Source organism: Agelaius phoeniceus, chromosome 13 (genome assembly GCF_051311805.1).
Source record: "Agelaius phoeniceus isolate bAgePho1 chromosome 13, bAgePho1.hap1, whole genome shotgun sequence".
In the NCBI taxonomy this organism is placed as follows: Eukaryota; Metazoa; Chordata; class Aves; order Passeriformes; family Icteridae; genus Agelaius; species Agelaius phoeniceus.
Window position 1 is genome coordinate 13,320,215 of NC_135277.1, and position 19,667 is coordinate 13,339,881.

Below are 19,667 nucleotides of genomic sequence, written 5' to 3' on the forward strand. Positions count from 1 at the left end.
AGCCCTGGTCATGAAAAATAGTGGTAATCCTTTAAAATACTAAGACAGCAAGAAAAGCAAGTATGTGTAATGAAAGATTCTCTGCAAATTTGGAAGTTACTTTACATAGTTCCTCTGCTATAATAAATTATCTAACTGCAAAAACCATGCATGTAAAAATCATTTTGCAGTAACTGCTTAAATCTCCAGTGGATTTAGAAGACTAAAAACTGCTCTATTTTTTAGATATGAAGTATTATTCAGCCCTATTTAATTAATGTAGTGTAGATCAATTCCAGACATGTTTAAAAACAATTTCCTGTGAACACAGGCTTGAAATGGTGCTACTGTGCTGCTGAACTCTCATGACTCTTTCAGTCTGGAGAAAGTTTTCTGTATAGCTGAGAGCACAAATGTAACCTCTGATTTTGGGGCTTTTTTTGCTTTTTCTGTTGTTGCAATGTAGATGATGGTAGACCTAAGGGGTGATACATGCTTCCCCAAACTCCTTAGATTATCAAGTTTTTTAAATTCATTAATCCCCCAGGTACTTTTTGTATGTGCCTATGCAAAGATTCTCACCTGCTTTTCACAATTTACCTGAAACATGGTAACTGTTTCATTATTTTTACATTTTCTTCTTTTGGTGTTCAGTTTCTGTAAACATTACTGCTGCAGCACCCACCTAAGGCAGTAACTGAATTCTGATACTCCCAGAAATTTCCATCTTTTTCTTTCCAGCATTCCAATTTTTTTCTATCTAGTTGATCACATAAATGCTATCACCTCTCTCATCTCTTTTTCACCCCTGGTCTACAAGAACATTCCTTTCTTTGTGTTCTCTCTCACTTATTCAGCCAAGCTCTAATGTTACATAGTGGTCTGGGAAACACCAAAGTCCTACTCTTTTTTTAGGCTTTTGTGCTGGAGGTTATCACTTGCCTTGAAGAAAGGCTTGATGTTAAGTACACCTTCCTTCAAAACTGTTTTTTGGGGAGGTGTTTCAGAACTTCCTAAAGATAGCAGTGCTGCCTGCACTGCTGCTGGGAGGACAGAAGGTTCCTGCTGAGGGTTACTCGTGGGCCATCACAGCCCCTGCTGATCCTCAAGTGCCTCAGCCATGGCAGAACAGTGGGGAAAATCCAGAAACTGAAATGGGATGCAATTTTAAAATACAGTAGTTTATCCTCCCCACTCTTAGAGAAATATTACATGAGAAAACTAATCCAGCTTTGACTTAAAGTATTGAAGAAATGGCAGAAACCTTGCCTAGTTACAAAATAAAACATTTATTTCAGGCATTTTTAAGATTAAAAACTTGGAGTCTAATATATTTAACAATATACCCTCAATAGATGACTTGCAAAAAAGTCCTTGATAAGGTATTATGTGTGACAGCAAATGTCAAAAATCCCTAAAAGAATTCTTAGAATTCTTTCATTAAATGATCTGATTAGCTGATAAGTCATTTGCATCGCATGTGGACGATTTTTTTGGTCATTAAATGCTTGAAAGACTATTCCAAAGCTTTTCATATTAATGCAGAATAAAATATATAGCACAAAAGATGTCACAGACTTCATTCACAACTCCATCATCTTGATACAAGACAAAGAGGTCAGGTAGTATGTATTTCTTGGATAATTGATGTGGAAGTCTTGAGTAACCACCACAGAACAGGTGTAGAATTGAGAAAATAGAACAGTTGCTTAGAAATGAGGCAGTCTGAGGGCCCCCTCATTATCCATAAGTCCCCTCTCTACCTTGATTTGGTTAAAAGAAACTTCCTGTGCCCATTACTAAAAATTTGATATTTTAAAGAAAGACCCTATTTCTTTTTCATAAAACACAAGATGTGCTCTTTCTGCTAGAGTTGTTTATTTCTTTTACTCTGTATGTTATCTATATTGCCTGATCTTTAGTCTCATTATTCTGCTCCTCAGGTTGGTTTCTTTCTCTCATTTCCTCACTTACAGCACTATGAAATACTGTCAGCAGAGTCAAGAGACAACTGCTTTGATTGGTGCCATAACACTTGATGAACTCTTTTCTCCCAGATGAAACAGTTACTACCCTCAGCCATCTGCAGCAGGCTGCTTTCACTTCTTGGTGGTAATTGCATGTGGTAATCTCTGGGGCAAAGAGGTCAAAGGAGCAGGTGGGAACACCAGCCACCATTCCAAAATCTGTCACGGAGCGGACACAGTGATATTTTTTCTCTTTTTCTGATTGGTCATACCAGGTCTTTCAATCTTATATGATCAGCTTCACAATTTACCCCAAGAGAAGCTTAAAAAAAATAAAGATGAGAAAGATCCTTTTTCAAGATTTCAAAGGAAAATGGATTGTTTTAATGGTAGAATTGTCTTTGAGACAGATTCTGTTACAGGCCAAAGAAGTTCACTGACTCTTCAGCTTTTTGTGTGTTGTTGATACAGGATTCACTAGAACACCATTATTCATGATGTTTTTCTTGGTTTGTCCTTTGCTTCTTCAATAGGAATTGGAGGGTCTAAAGCGTGCCCAAAAGCAGGCTGCAGCCACTCAGAGTGCAACAGAGGTTCGCTTAAACAGGGCCTTGGAAGAAGTGGAGAAGTACAAAGTGGAGCTGAATAAACTGAAGCAAAGCAACAAGGTACTATGGCTTAGGAAAGCAATTTCCAGTCTGTAATCACTCAGTAATGCTAGAATGAGACAAAAAGCTTGATGGGCTTTGGAAGCTTTGTATCTCTTACAGGCAGCCCCAAAATTAACTTGGAGCAAGTCACAAAAGGCCTCAATAAGTTATCTTAGAGGATACTACTGCAACCTCTGCAGGAGGAAGAAATGTATAGAATGAAGTTAAAGCCTTTCTGATTTTCCTCATTTCTGTGAAAATGAGACATGTTTAGAAAGAGGGAGAAGTTCACATACAAAGGCAAACCATGGCTCTTATTGCCAAGATTTTTTCTTTTTTAAGCTTTAATGTGGGAGTATTTTGATTAATTCCATTTCTTTTCAGAAGTGTCATGTGTGGCTACTGTTTGTCATTTTCTTATGTAATTCAGGTTTCATTAGTTAAAGCACCATTTCCATAATTTCTCCTTTTCTTCCCTTGGTAGGATGTAGCTAATCAAGAACTCAAAATGATCGAAGAGTTAAAAGCAGAAAACAAGAAACTGCAGAAACAAAAAGGAGAGCTAATTACAGGTTTTAAAAAGCAGTTAAAATTAATTGATATTTTGAAGAGACAAAAGGTAAGGAGCAGACTATGGGTGTATTTCAATTAACAACCTCTAGCTAAAGGCATCTACTGTCCAGTAAAGTAATCCTGAAAACTATAAGTTTACATGGAAGGAAATTAAAATGAGAAGAAAGTATACTAAGAGATATTTCCCAAATCAAATTATTTTCCACTTACTAGTTCAATCACACTTTTCATTTAAAATACTTGGGATGTGTGTGTGTGCAGTCATTCCCATCAGTTCTCATTCTGGGGCTGCATGAGACGTGTAGAGCTATGGGCTGGACAGGACCTTAACAGCACAGAGTGGGTCAGCTCCAATTGCTTACTCTGCAGAATCTCCTGGATTCATTTGGGGATGGAGTCAGTGCACTTCTTGCACCCTCAAACCAAAGCTGTAAGACAGCTAAAGCAAGCAATGTATGGTGGCTTGTTGAGCAGAACCTCCTTTAAGAAGGGCCAGCCTTAGAGATAAGAAAGTAGAACATTTTATTTACCCTTGGAGTACTCAGTGATCACCAGACATTTAGTAAACACTTTTGAAGCTGTTGAGCCCCAAGAGGAAGAATAGTTCTGGATGAAGTGGCAACTTAAGTGTGTGTATTTTGCACCCTGATGCTAAGAACTGAGAATTGCAATATGAAACTACACTCTTGAATGTGGAATAGCTCCCCAACACAGGGCAAAGGAGGACAGGTAAGTGGAATAAAAGGAAGTGGGGCTGCTTATGTATTTCCAGTGCAAGAGAATTTTTCTGGCAGTAACAAGAAGCAGAGGAGGTCCTGGGGATTTACCTAACAGCAGTAGTGCTAACTTAGCCTTTGGCTGGCCCTTCTAGCTCTGAAGTTTTATTTTGAGAATGAAAACTACACAGCATTCACTCAAAATCTGTTCTTTCAGATGAGGTAGCTTGTTGTCCTCTGGGACATGAATTCACTGAAATGGGTGTCACAGAGCAGCATTTCTGTTTGACTGGCAACCAAACCCATGGTCTCAGACAGATGTCACAAACTGCATTAAATACATTTTTAAGCAATTACTAATGCTGTATCAGAACTGCAGCTAGGAGAGAAAGCCACTTATCTTTTCTTACAAAAAGTGTTACTCACAGAAGAAGGATGCTGTGAGTTGTCCTTTCTGAAGAGACTGGGGCTAACCCTGCCCCTTGCAGCTTCTGGCAGAAGGCACTGGGGAAGGGCAGCTGAAGCTCACATGTGCTCAGTACTCACAATCAGTGGAAGGATTCAAGTCTGATTCAAACAGGCCTTTTGTTGAATGAATTAGAAAAACCTGATTTAGGCTAATTGTGTAATATTTGTGTGGCAGCTTCAGATGCACAGAGCAGACAGAACCTGAAGAATGATAGAGGGAAAATATTCCCCAAAGACATTAAATATCAGGAGTAGGATGAGATTTACTTTGTACTAGCTTTAATGTTAAATTGTATATTGATTAGCTTAAAAGAACATGGACCAAGTTTTCTTATATGTGTTCTTCAGAAGTCACAAGAGTTGTCAGATTTTCAGGAATTTCTTTATTAATGAATTAATTATTAATTATTAATTGCTTTATTAAACCCCATAAAATATCCCAGTTAGCCAGGATTTTGTATTGCTCATTCACACTATTTTACCTTCTCACTTTTTTTTTTTTTTAGATGCACATTGAAGCTGCCAAGATGCTTTCTTTTACTGAAGAGGAATTCATGAAAGCTCTTGAGTGGGGAAATTATTGATCCCATTAAATACCTTCTGTTTGAAAGATGAGTCAGATGGTACATTATTTTGAGACTGTATATGAGTCCTTGTTAATTGTTAATAACTGTACATCCCACTAAATTGATTTTGTTGATTTTTCTTATGTTTAAATAGTTAAACTTTTGTCAGCCTGATAGCTTGTGTTGTAATGTCATATGAAACACAAATTTCTACTTCATTGTCAGGCCAAAGTGCCCATTCTGTAAGGAGCAGAGAAACACAGACCATGCAAGGAATATTCCAACAAATGAACTTTGTTATTAGTTTGCTCTGTTCTAGCATTTAAAACTGTACCTTACCTATGGTCATATTCAGTCCAAGGAAGTCAGGATTTAGTCTCAGAAAATTCCTTGTTGCAACAGAAATAAACTAACCAGTGATCCACTTGAGAAGAAAATGTCATGTCCTTTTTAAAACACGTGGTTGGAAAATTGGCCTTGTCTGTTCTCTGTAACAGATCTCCCTCAAAGCTAGCTGGTCTGGCATCTAATTTAAGCACCAACAGCTCTTTTATAGAAATGCCCATAACTTGTTTTAGCAATTACATCTGAGCGCCCCTGGCTGGCATAACCATACATGAGACTTGCCCCTCATCACCCAGACAGACTCCACAGTCCCATGGAGCTGTATGGAAAACTGTTCCTCCAATCCAGGTGGAAGTGTTCAACCTTTCCCTGGCCATCAGCTCCTGCTTTGGGATACAGGCAGGAGCAATGACTCCGTATTCCCAGGTGCTCTACAAGCATCACACCCATCAAAATTTCATTATTCATCATTGTAATCAATAACTAGAAAGGGTAGAAGAGCTGAGCCTATTGTGTGTATATTAATGAACAGGACCAATACAAGCCTGTGCTGCTTGCATGAACCTCTGCCACACCTCAGCTATTTCAATGGATTCATCCCTCAGAGTAAGTGAGTAAGAACATGGGACAAAACCAGTCAGTTTATGCAGTGAAAGAAAGGTATAAACAGTAGTTCTGACCTCAGAATGACACAACATATCTGCTTAGAGCCTACCAGTGAAGTACCTCAGCTCTACCTCGTGGAGATGAGACACACTGCATTTGAATGAGGGCTGTTGTAGTGTAGTGCCAGTGCAGCCACATCTTCCCAGAACCAGTGCATTAGGAGAATCCTTCAGTCCAGACTGGAATACACATACTAGGTTAGGTTTCTGCTGCTTGCTGCAGAAAACATTTCTAACATTACTACTTGACTAACTAAAAATAATTGAGAACTCCAGAACAGTTTATTGATGAAAAATTCAAGTGGACTTCTATAAAATGGACTTCCAAAAAATGCAAATGCACTTCTAAAAAACTAACTGTTCATCCGTTTAGAACTTTGGTTTTAAAATGAAGGCTGTCAATGCTATTAAAAAAGAATTCCTCACTGTTAAAAGCAAATGGAAGTTTTCACTGGGAATCCGATGACACCTAGTGGCAAAGCAGGAGCTGAGCTGAGAGAAGGTTCAGCTCTCTTCTGAAAGTTCATTACCTCTTCTCTGCTGGTAAGCCAACCTGAAATCTTCTCCAAGCATGTTAATATCGTTTTCATCTTTGAGTATTCCCTGCATTAACAGGAAAGAAACATCAGAAGGTAAAACCAAGCAGAGACATTACTATGGCTCTCTGAAATTTTCTATGGAGAAAGTATGGTATCCATAATACTATGGCACCTTTAAGGCAAGCCTGAAAACGGTCACAAAATCCAAACAGGTGAGTTACAATCTCTGCCCCCTTTTTTTTCCTGCCAAAAGACAACATTTAGCTGCATTCTCTTGCTCAGAGGAGTGATTAGAATCAGTACAGCACAGGGGCAGGCTTAGTAAAATCAAACAACTGCAGTAAAAGAGGCCCTGGCTGGGCTGGGGCTCTGTCTCCCCCTTTTACCTGTGTTGGAATTAATTCATACAAAGAAATAACTTGGGAAGCCAAGTAATGCTGGAAAACTTAATCAAAAACTATGTTTTTGAGAAGAGAAGCTTCACGAAGAAATCTAAATTCCTAATTCTAAATTAATTTTACTGCTAAAAATATGTATGACCCACAGAACATACCTTGCAGCATTTAAAAAAGAGGAACAAAGTTACAAACTGCATTTATATTGAAAAGTTTCCTATTTGGTAGCACTTTGCTGTTTAACCATCCTGTACATTACAGGAACACCCAACTCAAGAGACAGTGTTGAAGCAGAGAACAGAAAAGTAGAACATCATACATAGCACACATGGGAGCCCTGGACACTGAAATTGCCAAGGCTTCCTACAACATAAAATTCAAACCAGAAAAGTTTATCAAAATTTTGTAAATATGAGTTATCCTTTAATTAAATCTACATTAGAGAACAACTCACTTCAAGTGTTACAAATTCCTGCACCAATTATCGTATTCATATTTGAAAAGTTAAACTCTGCTCTACTTAAGGTTTTCCAGTATTGCAGAATTTTTTTAACCAGCTGGATAGTTCCCTCTCTTCTGTAAATGCAATTTTACATCCCTAAGGCAGTTCTCAGTTCATTTGTGTACTATTAGGAGATCTTTCCAATTATGAAGCACAATACAAAATAAATTGTACTTTATTCCTATTGCAATAACTGCTTCCATCTTTTTAACTTTTAAAAACACCAGGATGAACAGAGTAAGCTCTGTAATGCTTCTGTAAATGCTGCAGTTCATTGCACTGCTGCAGAGTCTGTAGTTATGGAGTATTTGGCAGAGAAGCCAGAGAGCTGCAAGAAATTGCTGCCAAAACCCCAACTGAGAAATTTGGTGGAAACAGGTTTTAAGATGTGGTGGACTCCTTCCTAGCTAGAGAAGCCCTGCTGTAGAACTCATGTTCCATATTTCAAACACTGGACAGGCAAAGCGCTGTGGAAGCTTTCAGAGAGTTCTGTACAAGGCATCAATTGTGCCAGAGAGCCCACAGCCCCTCAGCACAAAGAGCAGTGCTGTAAACAGGCCCCAGCTCAAACACAAAAGGAAGAGGTGAGAGCAGGTGAGCTGACACAGCAAGGACATCCACTGACTCCAGGAACTGCCACAGTTCTGCAACTTCCCCTTGAACTATCCAGGAGAAAACCAATTTACAGGACAGACATTAAAAATATTTAAAATACAATTTACTTACTCGAGGAAGATAACCCAGCAATTTCCATGCATGCTCCTTCAAGAGTTTCTGTCTCTCCTCTTCAATAATTGCACGGATCCTTTCTTGCCTTCTCTTCTCTAACTCTCTTTCTTCAAGTTCACGCTCCTACAATAAACAATTTTCCTAAGTTCTGTTTCAGCTCTGTGAGCATTCGTTTCCACCACTCTCCACAACAGCATAAAGAGAAAAAAAAATTAGTGGAGTAAATTTTGAACTTCCATTTCCTAATTCTTGGTCACAGGAAATGCTCTTGAAAAGGATGGAAAAGTGTATGGAAAACCCTACAAAGCATTGTTTAAATAATATCTGTCTGGCAACTGGAAAACAATCTCAGACGAAAGACAAAACTGAATGGCCAGTCATGGGGTGAGTCTGCTATCCAAGTGTTTGGTGTCAGAAGCCCTTTTGAAGGCAGGCAACGTTCAGTTCTGGTGGCTTTTTGGCTTTCAGATGAGTTAGTTTGTTCCAGCCCTACTACTCTAATCCAGGGAAAGGAGCAATAGGTATGAATTCTCACACTGATGACTGGAAATTGCAATTCACATTACACAGGTGATTTATACCCTATAGACAGGTCTGAAAACAGCAGTATGGGATTCCATGCCTTGCTTTCAGTTTACACCTTTTCTTCCTCAGGTCTCAATAAAAGAGACTTTTAAAAGAGCAAGACTAGGCCTGTTCCTCCTCACGCATCATTGGCAGTGCAGCTGACCAGGGATGTGAAACTGGACAGCAGCTGTGTTGCTGATCTCATGGCTCCCAAAGAGGTGTTTGCAGTACACAGCTACACAGGAGGGCAGGAATGTTGCTGACCCCAACCTCTTCAGCTACCAAAAAAGTTAGCTCTAAAAATATTATTTTCTTGTTAGAAACCAAAACAAAGTCCTTGTTCTCCCTGCTATTCTCTGCAATTCCCATCACCTTTCCCTACCAACACCAGCATTGTCCCTTGGGACAGTGTAAGTACTCCCATCTTAAACACTGCTCCAACCAAAGGTGCATGTGAAACTCTTACTTTTTCTGCAATCCACTGTTTGCGCCGGTCCTCAAGGATTTTTTCCACGGCCATTTTGTGCTCGAGCTGTTTCATTCTCCGTTTCTGCGCGTTCAGCTGCTCTATGCGATCGTCCTCGGCCAGCTTGGCCAACATCCGCTGCCGCAGAGCTTTGTCCTCTTCTCTCATAGCTTCTCGTTCTGCTGCCTTTAGAGCAAATTGCTTTTCATATGCTTGCCTTAAGTCTAGGCGCTGTCTTATTCTCTTTTCAATTTCTGCCTAGAAAGGAAATTTAGTAAAATGCAGTATTACTGAAAATACTTTGAAAATTCCCAGCAGCAGCAGCCAATCTACTCCATTTATCTTGGAATAAATTTACTGTAGCTCTTAACTCCTAGCATAACTAACTGGAGCAAACATTCCATATCTGACAGTGCTCTCCAGTATTAATCAGCTTGGCAAATGTCACAAGATTCTCAAAATTAAGTCCAAAACCAAAGGGGATTTTTTTCCCACTATGATGAAGGGAATCAACAAGACAGTCATTCTGAACAACACTCTAAAAATAGCAGTGTTTGGTATCTCAACACTGTTACATTTTGTCTGTCACCCACAGCAAGGTAAGACAGAGTATGTCCAGGCCCATAGGAAACAGACATGTAGAAAAACCCTCAGTAAATTAAACTGCTTATCTTAAACCTAAACTTGAAAGTTACTGGTGTTCTCCTTCACAAGATAAATAAATGTATAAATGGGGCCACAAGGGTATTCAAAACCTTCCCTTGCCTTCCTGGTTTAAATACATTAGGAACAGAAAAGGAAACTCAAAGTACAAAATTTTCTCTCCAAAACCTAAGCTAATCTATAAGCTGCCTGTCTGACAGAACATTTAGAAAATAGAATTGAAAATAAATACTTTGTGCTAGAACATAACTGGAAACCCCAAAGTCACAAACAACACTGCAGACTTAGAAATCCAACGTGTAGAAAAAAAAATCCTTCATGTACCTGGCAGCACTTACCATCTCCTTCTTCCTTTCCATCGCTTCTTGTTCTTCCAGATACAGATCTTGGAGGATTTGTTCCTGTTCTTTACGCCTCTGTTCTTCTCTTTCCATGGTCTTGGCAAGCTATTACAAGAAGGAAAGGTTTCTAAATGAAAGACAAAAACATACAACAATTTTTTCTACAATTTTTTCTACAATTTCAATTTTTGATACCATGTTTTGAACTCTCTGTTTTTTCTCTTCACTGTCTCGAATTTTAGCCATCCAACCATCTTCTCTTTGTCGTTGCATGTTGGCAAACTCCATAATTTTCCTATTTTCTTCTTCCATCTCTTCCTGTTTCCTTTTCCTCCAGATAGCTTGTTCTTTTATAAACTCTTCAATATATGTCTGAGTTTCTCTTATTTTATCTAACTTCCGTTGTTTTTCCCTGTAGAAGATGGAAAAAAACTGTTCAAATAATTATTTAACATAATAAGTAAGTATTTAACCAGACACTCACCATTAACAAGATATTCCTGAGACTAAGATTTAAGTGACTCTCCTTAACCATTCAGCTAGAAACTAGATAGCTAAATTGAAAATACTTAGTAATAAACTGCCCCAAGAAGGGAATCTCATGTCTAACACCTTTTTGGAAGGCAGACTGTACAGAGAAGTACACACTGCTGCTGCATTTTATGTATGCCCCATCAAAGAGAAAGAAAACAAAGCCCAATAGCACCACAACCCCTAAACTTTTTATTTACACTGAACTCTCCCCACCCCACACACAATACTCTGCCCTCAGAAACCTCCTTCCCTGTTCCTAAGACATGCAAACAAAGCATCTGGTGGCAAGGCAGGGACACAAGCAGAGGCAGAAATGTGTAATTTGCTGTTGTGTCCAACATGATGGGCCCAATGGAAGGCCTCCTGCAAATAAGCTGGATTTCATATTTGGGGAACAAGGACATGAGAGTGATGGGGACATTCTGAGGTTTCAACAGAAAAATCCATGCAAGTCAGTCTCTTGTTACTAAAGTGTGACCAAGGGAAACTAAAATGGGCCTTAGTATATATATGGAATAGGTGCATACAAATTAGCTTTCTGTGCAGAATTATATGAGTTGCTTTGTTTTAAATTAATAAATAATAAAAATTCAAAGTAACTAACATTTGGTCTTCTTCATAGATCTTTTTTACAATTTCATCAATCATGTGTTTCTCTCTTAGAAACTCTTCATAAGCCTCTTGCTTCTTTTTCTCCTGTTCCTCAACCTGTTTGTCCAGTTCTTGATGGTAGGTTTTCTTCTCCTGGTTTCGCTTCAGTTCTGCAGACATTTCTTCTTTCAGATACCTGTCGTACTCTTCCTTCATCTCTTGGGCTACTTCATCCTCCCATTTCTGTGGGGAAAAAGGCAATGTAAGATTCCTTTTCACTCCCACTACTACAGCTTGTAATGAAAAAATACACAGTATGGAAAGGAATTATGCACCATTACCAGAAATGAAAGTCTTCCACCTCAGTCTATAAATATAGAGCCTTAACATGCTTAATAGCTGAATCCAGTCAGTAGAACCCTTGAAGGGCACCCTCAAGATCTGACCAACTGAAGGAGCACGAAAAATACTTAAAGAACAAAGTATTGAGCATTGGAGCACAGGTGGGACTCACTCACATCAGCACAATGACTGGAATGTGGCTGGGCTACAGAGAACACCCTCAATGAGCACATGGCTATACAGCAACTGCCTGCACTGAGCCCTGTATAAAGCAGTAACACATCAGGATCACTGCCTGATCACCCATATCTTTGTATAGATAAATACAAGTTTGCAAGTCTTCTGAAGTTACCCAGATCACTGTTTGGAAAGAGTAACATTGTTTTCAACAACCAGACTCTGAGGTAAGGATTCACCACTGTAAACACTTACTGTACAAAGGGTATCATAGTTTTGACTTGGGTAAATACTACAAAACCAGTAAAATAACAAATATAACCAGTCATACACCTAATTCAATCACTACTCCTTCAATTGCAATGACAAAGTAAACCTTTTTCTTATAGCTAGTAATTGCTTTAATCCTTCATAACACAAAATATATCTTCAATAACACTGAATGCTTGAACAATATTTTAGATAAAAAAGGTCAAAGGAAAAATCTTCTACACAATCCATACAAAGAGTTACGTGACTCAGGTGCTGGGATACGCTAATTACCATGTTCTCATTGTATATAGCTTTTTTTTCAGCAATCTGTGCAGCTCGTTCTTTATTCATATAAGCAGATTTCAGCTTTCTTTCTAACTCTCGAAGTTCAAGACTGGAGGGGAAAAAAAAAATTATCCTATTACAAGGGGGTAGGTATCTAGGGGAAGAAATTACGTTTCCATCACTATTTAAACACAGTACTTTTCATTGGGGCAACCCTGATGAAAAATATTGCTCTAGTTAAAGGGCAGAAAAAGGAAAAAAATCCATTAAAAAACAAGAGTTACCTATATTTCTACATGTGCTATCAACAGTTCTGCATACTTCACCTCTAACTATATAAGCACAGGTACATGCACATACACATGTATGGTCACAGATATGCCCAAGTGTACATATACACATATTCAAAATGAAAATTTTGTGGATCGATGTTTTTTATTGACAATTTTTTTTTAATTAACTTATTATTATACTTTGATCTCAAAGTAACTTTTCCTTCAAGGTCTGAGTCATCTCCACTCCTGCTACAGCTTTCCCAAATCCGATAACAGGAGCAGCCAGTTTGGGAAATTTCTGAATTACCTGTTTGCTCTGACTTGTTGCCTGATCTTCTCATCTCTCATTTTCTCGAGGTCCCGCCTCGCCAGCTCAGCCGCCAGCTTTTGCTCTCGCTCCAGCTGCAGCGCTCTCTGCTTTCTGTTCTCTTCTGCCTGATGACAACAAACAATTTCAGTACCAACTCTCGCACACGCACATTTGGGAAAAGGCAAGGAGACTGTGCAGTCAAGCAAGACTTTCCAAGTCAGTAAATGACTTGGGGAAAGCTCAAGTTACTGGGGAAAGCTTTTGACAGGCGAAGGTAAAGCCAGGCGTACTTCTCCTCGGCCTTCCCCCTCCCTGAGGGCGGCCGCCCCCGCAGCTCTTACCGCCCGCAGCGCCTCATCCAGCCGCTGCTCCCGCTCCAGCTCGGCCCGCAGCCGGGCCGCCCGCCTGCCCCACTCCCGCTCCTCGGACGCCTGCGGGCGACAAGGGAGAGGCGGTGGCGCAGGACAGCCGCGGGGACCCGGTCCCCATGCCGCCTCCCTCACGGTCCCGCTCCTCCTCGGTCCCTCCCGTCACGGTCTTGCTCTCCACGCCGCGCCCAATATCGTTCCCCTCACAGTCCCAGTCTCCCCCCTCCCCAGCTCGCTCCCGTCACGGTCCCATTCGCCATGCCCCCCAAGCTCGCTCCCCTCACGGTCCCAGACGCCCCCCCAGTCTCGCTCCCCTCACGGTCCCACTCCCCCTGCCGCCCCAAGCTCGCCCCCCTCACGGTCCCACTCCTCATGCCCCCCCAGTGTCACTCCCCTCACGGTCCCACTCCTCATGCTCCCCCCAGTGTCACTCCCCTCACGGTCCCACTCCTCATGCTCCCCCCAGTGTCACTCCCCTCACGGTCCCACTTCTCATGCCCCCCCAATGTCACTCCCCTCACGGTCCCACTCCCCATGCCCCCCCACCCAGTGTCACTCCCCTCACGGTCCCACTCCCCATGCCCCCCCACCCAGTGTCACTCCCCTCACGGTCCCACTCCCCATGCCCCCCCAATATCACTCCCCTCACGGTCCCACTCCCCATGCCCCCCCACCCAGTGTCACTCCCCTCACGGTCCCACTCCCCATGCCCCCCCACCCAGTGTCACTCCCCTCACGGTCCCACTCCCCATGCCCCCCCACCCAGTGTCACTCCCCTCACGGTCCCACTCCCCATGTCCCCCCAAGCTCGCTCCCCTCACTGCCCCCCCTTTACCATCCTGCAGGCCGTTGCCGTGGCAACGCGCGGCGCCGCCGGGCTCCAGGACGCGGTTTCACTTCCGGGGAATCGCCCTCGCTGATTGGCCAAGATGGCGACCGGACCCTGACGCGTCGTCGCTTAGTAGGCGGGGCCACGGGAGCGTGACGTCACTGCGAGGGGGACTTTGAAAGAAGGTCTTGAAAGGCATTTCTTGAATCGTGACTTAAAATTAATGCACCCGGCTCACCTCTAAACACAAACCCCAGGTGGCAGCGTTTAATAAAGAATTTATCTCCTTCACAGCTATGACGAGGGTTCTCCAGCAGGTATGGGAGATAGAGGTACAGGGCAGAACACAACAGCCAGAACATGAACCATGATCACCAAAACAGATGATTCTGATAAGGTTACTTGGTACAGAGTCTCCTTTATTTAGGAAAACGCAGCCCTCCATATTCCAGAGAGACCTTACACAGAGCACAACTGCTCCCTACAGTTTTCCCAGATTTACTCTGCTCGAGGAAAGAAATCAATCTTGTGGCACCCAATTCCCCAAACTCTCCTCACCTTAATGTTCTTTTCCACACAGTTGAATAAAACTAAAGACATTTAAGCTTATTTAAAGCATTATTTCAAATTAATTAGTGTCACCTACTTTGTAAAATTAATTAAAATTAATAAAGCTTAAGAGAAGAACATGTCTGAGAATTAGGTAACAAGTGTAATTGTTTCTACTGATGCATTAGTAGAAACATCTGTCTATAGATGTGTCTATATCTTCTTGGGATGAGAACACTTATTATTTTAAATCTTTTCCAAACTTTCACAAATTGGTGGAATTCTTTCTGAAGCTTTGGTTATTCTCTTCTTTTTAAGGAGAAAAGTATTTTCCCACAACACCTGGGGAAGGAAGGAATAAACTACAGGAGACTATGTCTTTAAAAGAGACAAGCAGAGAGAAATGAGACAAAAAAGATCATAAACGTTCCCTAATTCGTCTTTGCAAGTGGTGTCACCACTGCACTTCTCTTTTCAAGATTAGGCAAGGAAACAAGTAAATGTCAATTCCTCCAAGTCCCCCAGTGATTCCAAGGCACTGACTTAGAAAGAAGGAATCTTTTAACTACTCTGGCACAGCAGTGACTTTAAATGCTCAAGGTTTGGAGGTGGCAGGACTGGGGGAATAAAGATGCAAAAGATATTTTTGCTGTCCTTTCTCCTCAGTGAACAGCAATGTGCCTCACTGGAAATAAACAGAATTTTCTTTCTTACCAAAGGAAAGAACAAAGTCCCTACCCATCACTTCAGGAAATAGGAGCAAATAACCTTGAGATGTAAAATGTCATCTTTGTTCACATGACATCCTCCTTTTGGAACAGCAACCCTATAAAAGGAGAGCACAAACATCCCTTGAGTCAGTCTCCAGGACAGCAAGGCACCCAGACGGAAAAGTGGGAGTAAAAATGCTTGAGCAAAATATATACCAGCAACCAATGGGTCAGTTCACCAAATTATTTTTAAAATTAAGAAGTGGCTTGTATTTGCATGTAAAGTATTTGGTAACAGTGTATCTTTCACAGAAGAGACAGAACACAGGAATAATACCCTGAAAGATTCCCAATGGGAAAATATTTTGAGGTTTCCAGTCCTTGGAGCCTTTACTGTTCTTTTATTTCCCATACATTTCACATTTGCTGAAGTGCACTTAAAATACAAAGAGGAAAAAAAAATGCAACCAGAGAATTTTTTTGTCCTCATTACCTTATAGCAGTTTGTGCTCAGAATCTTTTACCTTTAATGTCCTGATTTTTTTCCCCAACATAAATTAAGCACAGGGACAGCTCAGTAAACTGTGTCTGCAGATTTCCAAAGGAAGGTAAGTAACCTTCCAGCACATAGTCACTCCACATAGAGAACAAGGAGGGGAAAATAACCCAGAAACTCCACAGAAACACCCAATATACCCTTGCCTTGTTCTTCCATTAAATGGAATATGTAAGAGATGGAGAACAATTGTTTCCCTCAACTTAGACACAACTGCTGGTTTCATCTCTTGAGAGCACCCCCAGCACTGCAGGCTGCTGTCCTAAAGCTTGGGCATCCTAATTGTTTTCCTCTCTCTCTCTCTTTACATCCAGCCAGGAGCTCCCCTTTTCAGTTTGTAACCACGGCTGGTTACAATCTGCTCTCTGGCCCCGGGCTCTGACTGCACCTCCCTGCACCTGGCCAAGCATTTCTGTGCCAGGCCCCCTTGGCACATCCTGTCCTCCTCCTCAAGGTCATCTCAGTGGTCTCCTCTTGGTCCTCTCAAGGTCTCCTCCACCTGGGAGGGAAGCACCTGGTTTTGCTGCTGCTCCTCCCAGCTGTGCACTCAGGCAGGTCGCTGCTCTCTGGAGGGGCCTCCCTCTCACCTTCTTATTTGGGAAGGATTTGAGCACTCTGCTGAAAACACCTACCTTCTCCTCCTGTCAAAAAGCAGAGCTCCTTGATGGCACTGATTAATTTCTCAGTTAAAGACCTAAGAATTTCACACTTGCAGAGCAGAGTTGCTCTGCTCTTCTAAAGAAGGAGAATAAAAATGCACTGTTTTAGCAAGCAGCTATGTTCTTAGAAATCCAGTGTGTTTATATTTAAGTTTTCTTTCCATTATGGAGTTTTTAGAGTAACAGATAATGAAATATCTACCTTCCTGTAGTATGGAAAGGAATGGGTCCCAGCTGCATAACTGCTATCAAATTCATAGAGCATTTCTTCTTGCAGCAGCCTGGTTACAGCTACAGGTCACTGGCCTGATTCTCATTTCTTTTTCCTAAGAGCATTAAACCATCCTAGAGCCTGAAAAGCTTTTAGGTAATCAGCAGCCAACTGTACAAATGTAGAGTTAAACTCAGCAGTCCTTTCTCAGGGTTAACACAGCATCTTAATAAATGAGTCAGTTCTTAAATTCAGTACCAGCACCCACTGATGAACTCCTGACAGCAAAGTGAAGACTGCTGAGAAATGCTAATGGTAAAAACTATGAACTGGAGCATTAAAGGAAAAAGTTCCCTTTATGTAGCAGTTTCAGTTGAAGGTGATACAGGAACACATAGCAGGAAAGGTCATTAAATGAAAATGGTGAAGCCATTTTGCAGGTTTACCTCTTTTCTAGGGCATTTTACCAGATGATCATAACATGAGACAGTGACAAATGCATTCCAGCTGAGATAAGATATGTGGGTCATGCTGACTTTGCAACATTATAAACCACTATTGGGGATAACACAGCTTCTCTGTGAGGTAATTTACCTTCTTTGGATGAAAAGATAAATGTGAATTAACAGGGAAGAGACTGAAACATCTGAGCTGTGTTATTGATCTACTAAGGACCTAGATAAGTCACAGAGAAACTAATGCTTGCTTTGCTTGAGATTAGTGATGGATGGGACAGCAGATTTAGCAGCTAAGGGGCTATCACTGTCAACAAAGCCTTAGCACTTTTTTTTCTTTAATTATCCTGCAGTAGTAGGGAAAACATGCCCCATAGCAGCAGTAGGCAGAAGCAATCTTTTACTCATGACATTATGGACTCTAAACTAAAATATTACAGGGAACAAAAATACTCAGTGCTTCAAATGTGTTCAACAAAAATACATCTGTTTTTGATGAGACAAATGTGGGTTTAATAAATATTTACTTGTAGGACTCTGAGGGGAGCACACAAGTGCTTTCTGCTGAGAATACCAGGCTTTCTGCTTCACCTCTAAGAATTTTTTTTTTTTAAATACCTGGTCTGGGGACAGAAAATACAGTTCTTCTGCAAAGAATGTTGTAAAACATTGCTATAATGACACTTGTGTTTTTTGCAGCAAGACCTTTATCCACTTACCTATCATAACCAATGAAAGAGACCAGGTATCCTAAGTTCAAGCAAAAGGACTGAGTCCTTATTTAGGAAACTGAATGGAAATGATCCAAGAGAAGCTAAAGGTTTATGAGTATGAAAGTCCTGTTTAAAAAAGGGTTTTTTAAAAGTATCTATTTACTGAGATTTTGACATGGGACCTCTTATACAAATATTTGTCAAAAAGTGCCCTTCAAGATAACCAGCTTCATTTGTAGCTTTTCATTTGAAAGGAAATATTAGATTTTTTTTCTATTCTAGCCCATCCTTGTCTTTTCTGTGAGGGTGTAGAGGAGGCATTTGAGTAACCAGCCTGCAAGCTCGTCTGCCAAAGTGCCCAACTGAATGGGCAGGGGGAAAACTAAAACCAGTCATGGCCTCCACCCAGTGTCATCCCCCCAGCTGGTTTTGGCTGGAATTAACCAGTGACCATGGCTTCCTTTTCAGTATTTTGCATGCAATGCCACCAGAAGATGTACCTCTGGAAGGAAGATTTGTCATTTCCAAGGCTGAATGACATATTGAAAATAAGCTGTTAAGTGCTAAGCTTTACTACTCTTCCCATAGCAGCACCCCTAAAAAAAGTATACACTGAGAAAAGGGTGAGATGGCCTATGCTTCCTAGGGACTGCCCACTCCTGGGCAGAACCAAGGCCAGGTGTTGGCACCAAGTCCAGGTGTTCTAACTTGAGTGCAGACTTGAAAGCATCAGGAAATGTACTTAGAAGTAAGCAGAACCCCCTTCATTCCTGTACCATGCTACCAAACACAATTAATTCCAAAGAGTTCAGTTCAGCTTTTGTGAATAATTAAAAAGCTGAGGAGCTCCAAAGGGGAGCTTATCAAAGAGCAGAATACTAAGAAAAAAGATGTCTGCTGCCAACAACAGAGTATTAAACAAATTAATCTGCAGCCATAACCTCAAGCCAACCAACAGAAAGGGCAACTGAAGGGCAATAACAGAAAACAAACATCAGTCCCAGAAAGGCTGAGAGCAAGGTGAAAGTCATTCTGCTGCCTGCATCCATCTCTTATGCTGGCATTTCCTCCTGCCCAGCAGCCTTGGCAGAGCGTCGTCATGAGCCCCAGGCTGGTGCAGGCTCTGCTTCCCTGCCCCACACAGGGATGTGTCTAGAGGAGTCCTGGGGCATGTTGAGTAAAATCACTGATGTTTTATTCAAGAGCTTTTAGAGAGGAGAAGAGAACACAGTGGTTACTGATTTTGCTGCTGCTAAAACAGCAATTTTGTGCTCCAACAAAAATCCCTCAGTGAAGCGGTGAATTGGCTCTGCATTGCTGTGGGCCACACAAAGCCCACAGATTTGTGTCTGTGAAATGTTCCCACCACAGCATTACCCACAGGCTTTGCTGTGCATCAATCCTCATGTCTCATTCAGAAAGTGCTCCTGTAAGCCAAGCTCATTGGTAGTACTGAGGTGATCACAGTTGGTACAGAGGCACCAGCTGAGTTTGGTTTCAGAGCTCCTGCAGGAAAGCAGGGCCTTTCTCCTGTCTCCACTGAGATGAGGGAGAAAGTTGTCTTGTTTCATTGAGAAAATTGAAAGTCATCATATAGAAGTGTTAAAAATAAGAAAGACAAGATTATAGGATTTCCACCAGTGAGCAACAACATTTGCTTCCCCCTTGGTATCTTAAGACAGGTTGCTTTCTTGAGATCAGAAACAGTGTTGCACACACG

At 41.3% G+C, this 19,667-nt stretch overlaps 2 protein-coding genes across 7 annotated transcripts in view; one reads left to right on the forward strand and one right to left on the reverse strand.

Moving 5' to 3' along the window:
- Nucleotides 1-5,093, forward strand: part of TEX9 (testis expressed 9) — a 21,629-nt gene extending 16,536 nt beyond the window's left edge. For all 5 annotated transcript variants that reach the window (XM_077185476.1, XM_077185477.1, XM_077185478.1 and 2 more), the window contains 3 exons: nt 2,480-2,614; nt 3,081-3,215; nt 4,860-5,093. In XM_077185476.1, the coding sequence (XP_077041591.1) occupies nt 2,480-2,614; nt 3,081-3,215; nt 4,860-4,937 (348 nt within the window). In that variant the 3' untranslated portion in view covers nt 4,938-5,093. The remainder of the gene's footprint in view (nt 1-2,479; nt 2,615-3,080; nt 3,216-4,859) is intronic.
- The window catches only part of MNS1 (meiosis specific nuclear structural 1), a 21,820-nt gene extending 7,595 nt beyond the window's left edge, over nt 1-14,225 (reverse strand). The window contains exons 1-10 of one of the 2 annotated variants that reach the window (XM_077185475.1): nt 14,101-14,225; nt 13,239-13,328; nt 12,895-13,022; nt 12,319-12,421; nt 11,270-11,499; nt 10,327-10,543; nt 10,129-10,236; nt 9,128-9,385; nt 8,092-8,217; nt 6,460-6,532 (exon numbers count right to left, since the gene is read on the reverse strand). In XM_077185475.1, the coding sequence (XP_077041590.1) occupies nt 6,460-6,532; nt 8,092-8,217; nt 9,128-9,385; nt 10,129-10,236; nt 10,327-10,543; nt 11,270-11,499; nt 12,319-12,421; nt 12,895-13,022; nt 13,239-13,328; nt 14,101-14,103 (1,336 nt within the window). In that variant the 5' untranslated portion in view covers nt 14,104-14,225. Of the gene's footprint in view, nt 1-1,248; nt 6,533-8,091; nt 8,218-9,127; nt 9,386-10,128; nt 10,237-10,326; nt 10,544-11,269; nt 11,500-12,318; nt 12,422-12,894; nt 13,023-13,238; nt 13,329-14,100 lie in introns of those variants that run through there. The other variant, XM_054642124.2, reaches the window with a different exon arrangement.
- Between the last annotated feature and the right edge of the window lie 5,442 nt (nt 14,226-19,667).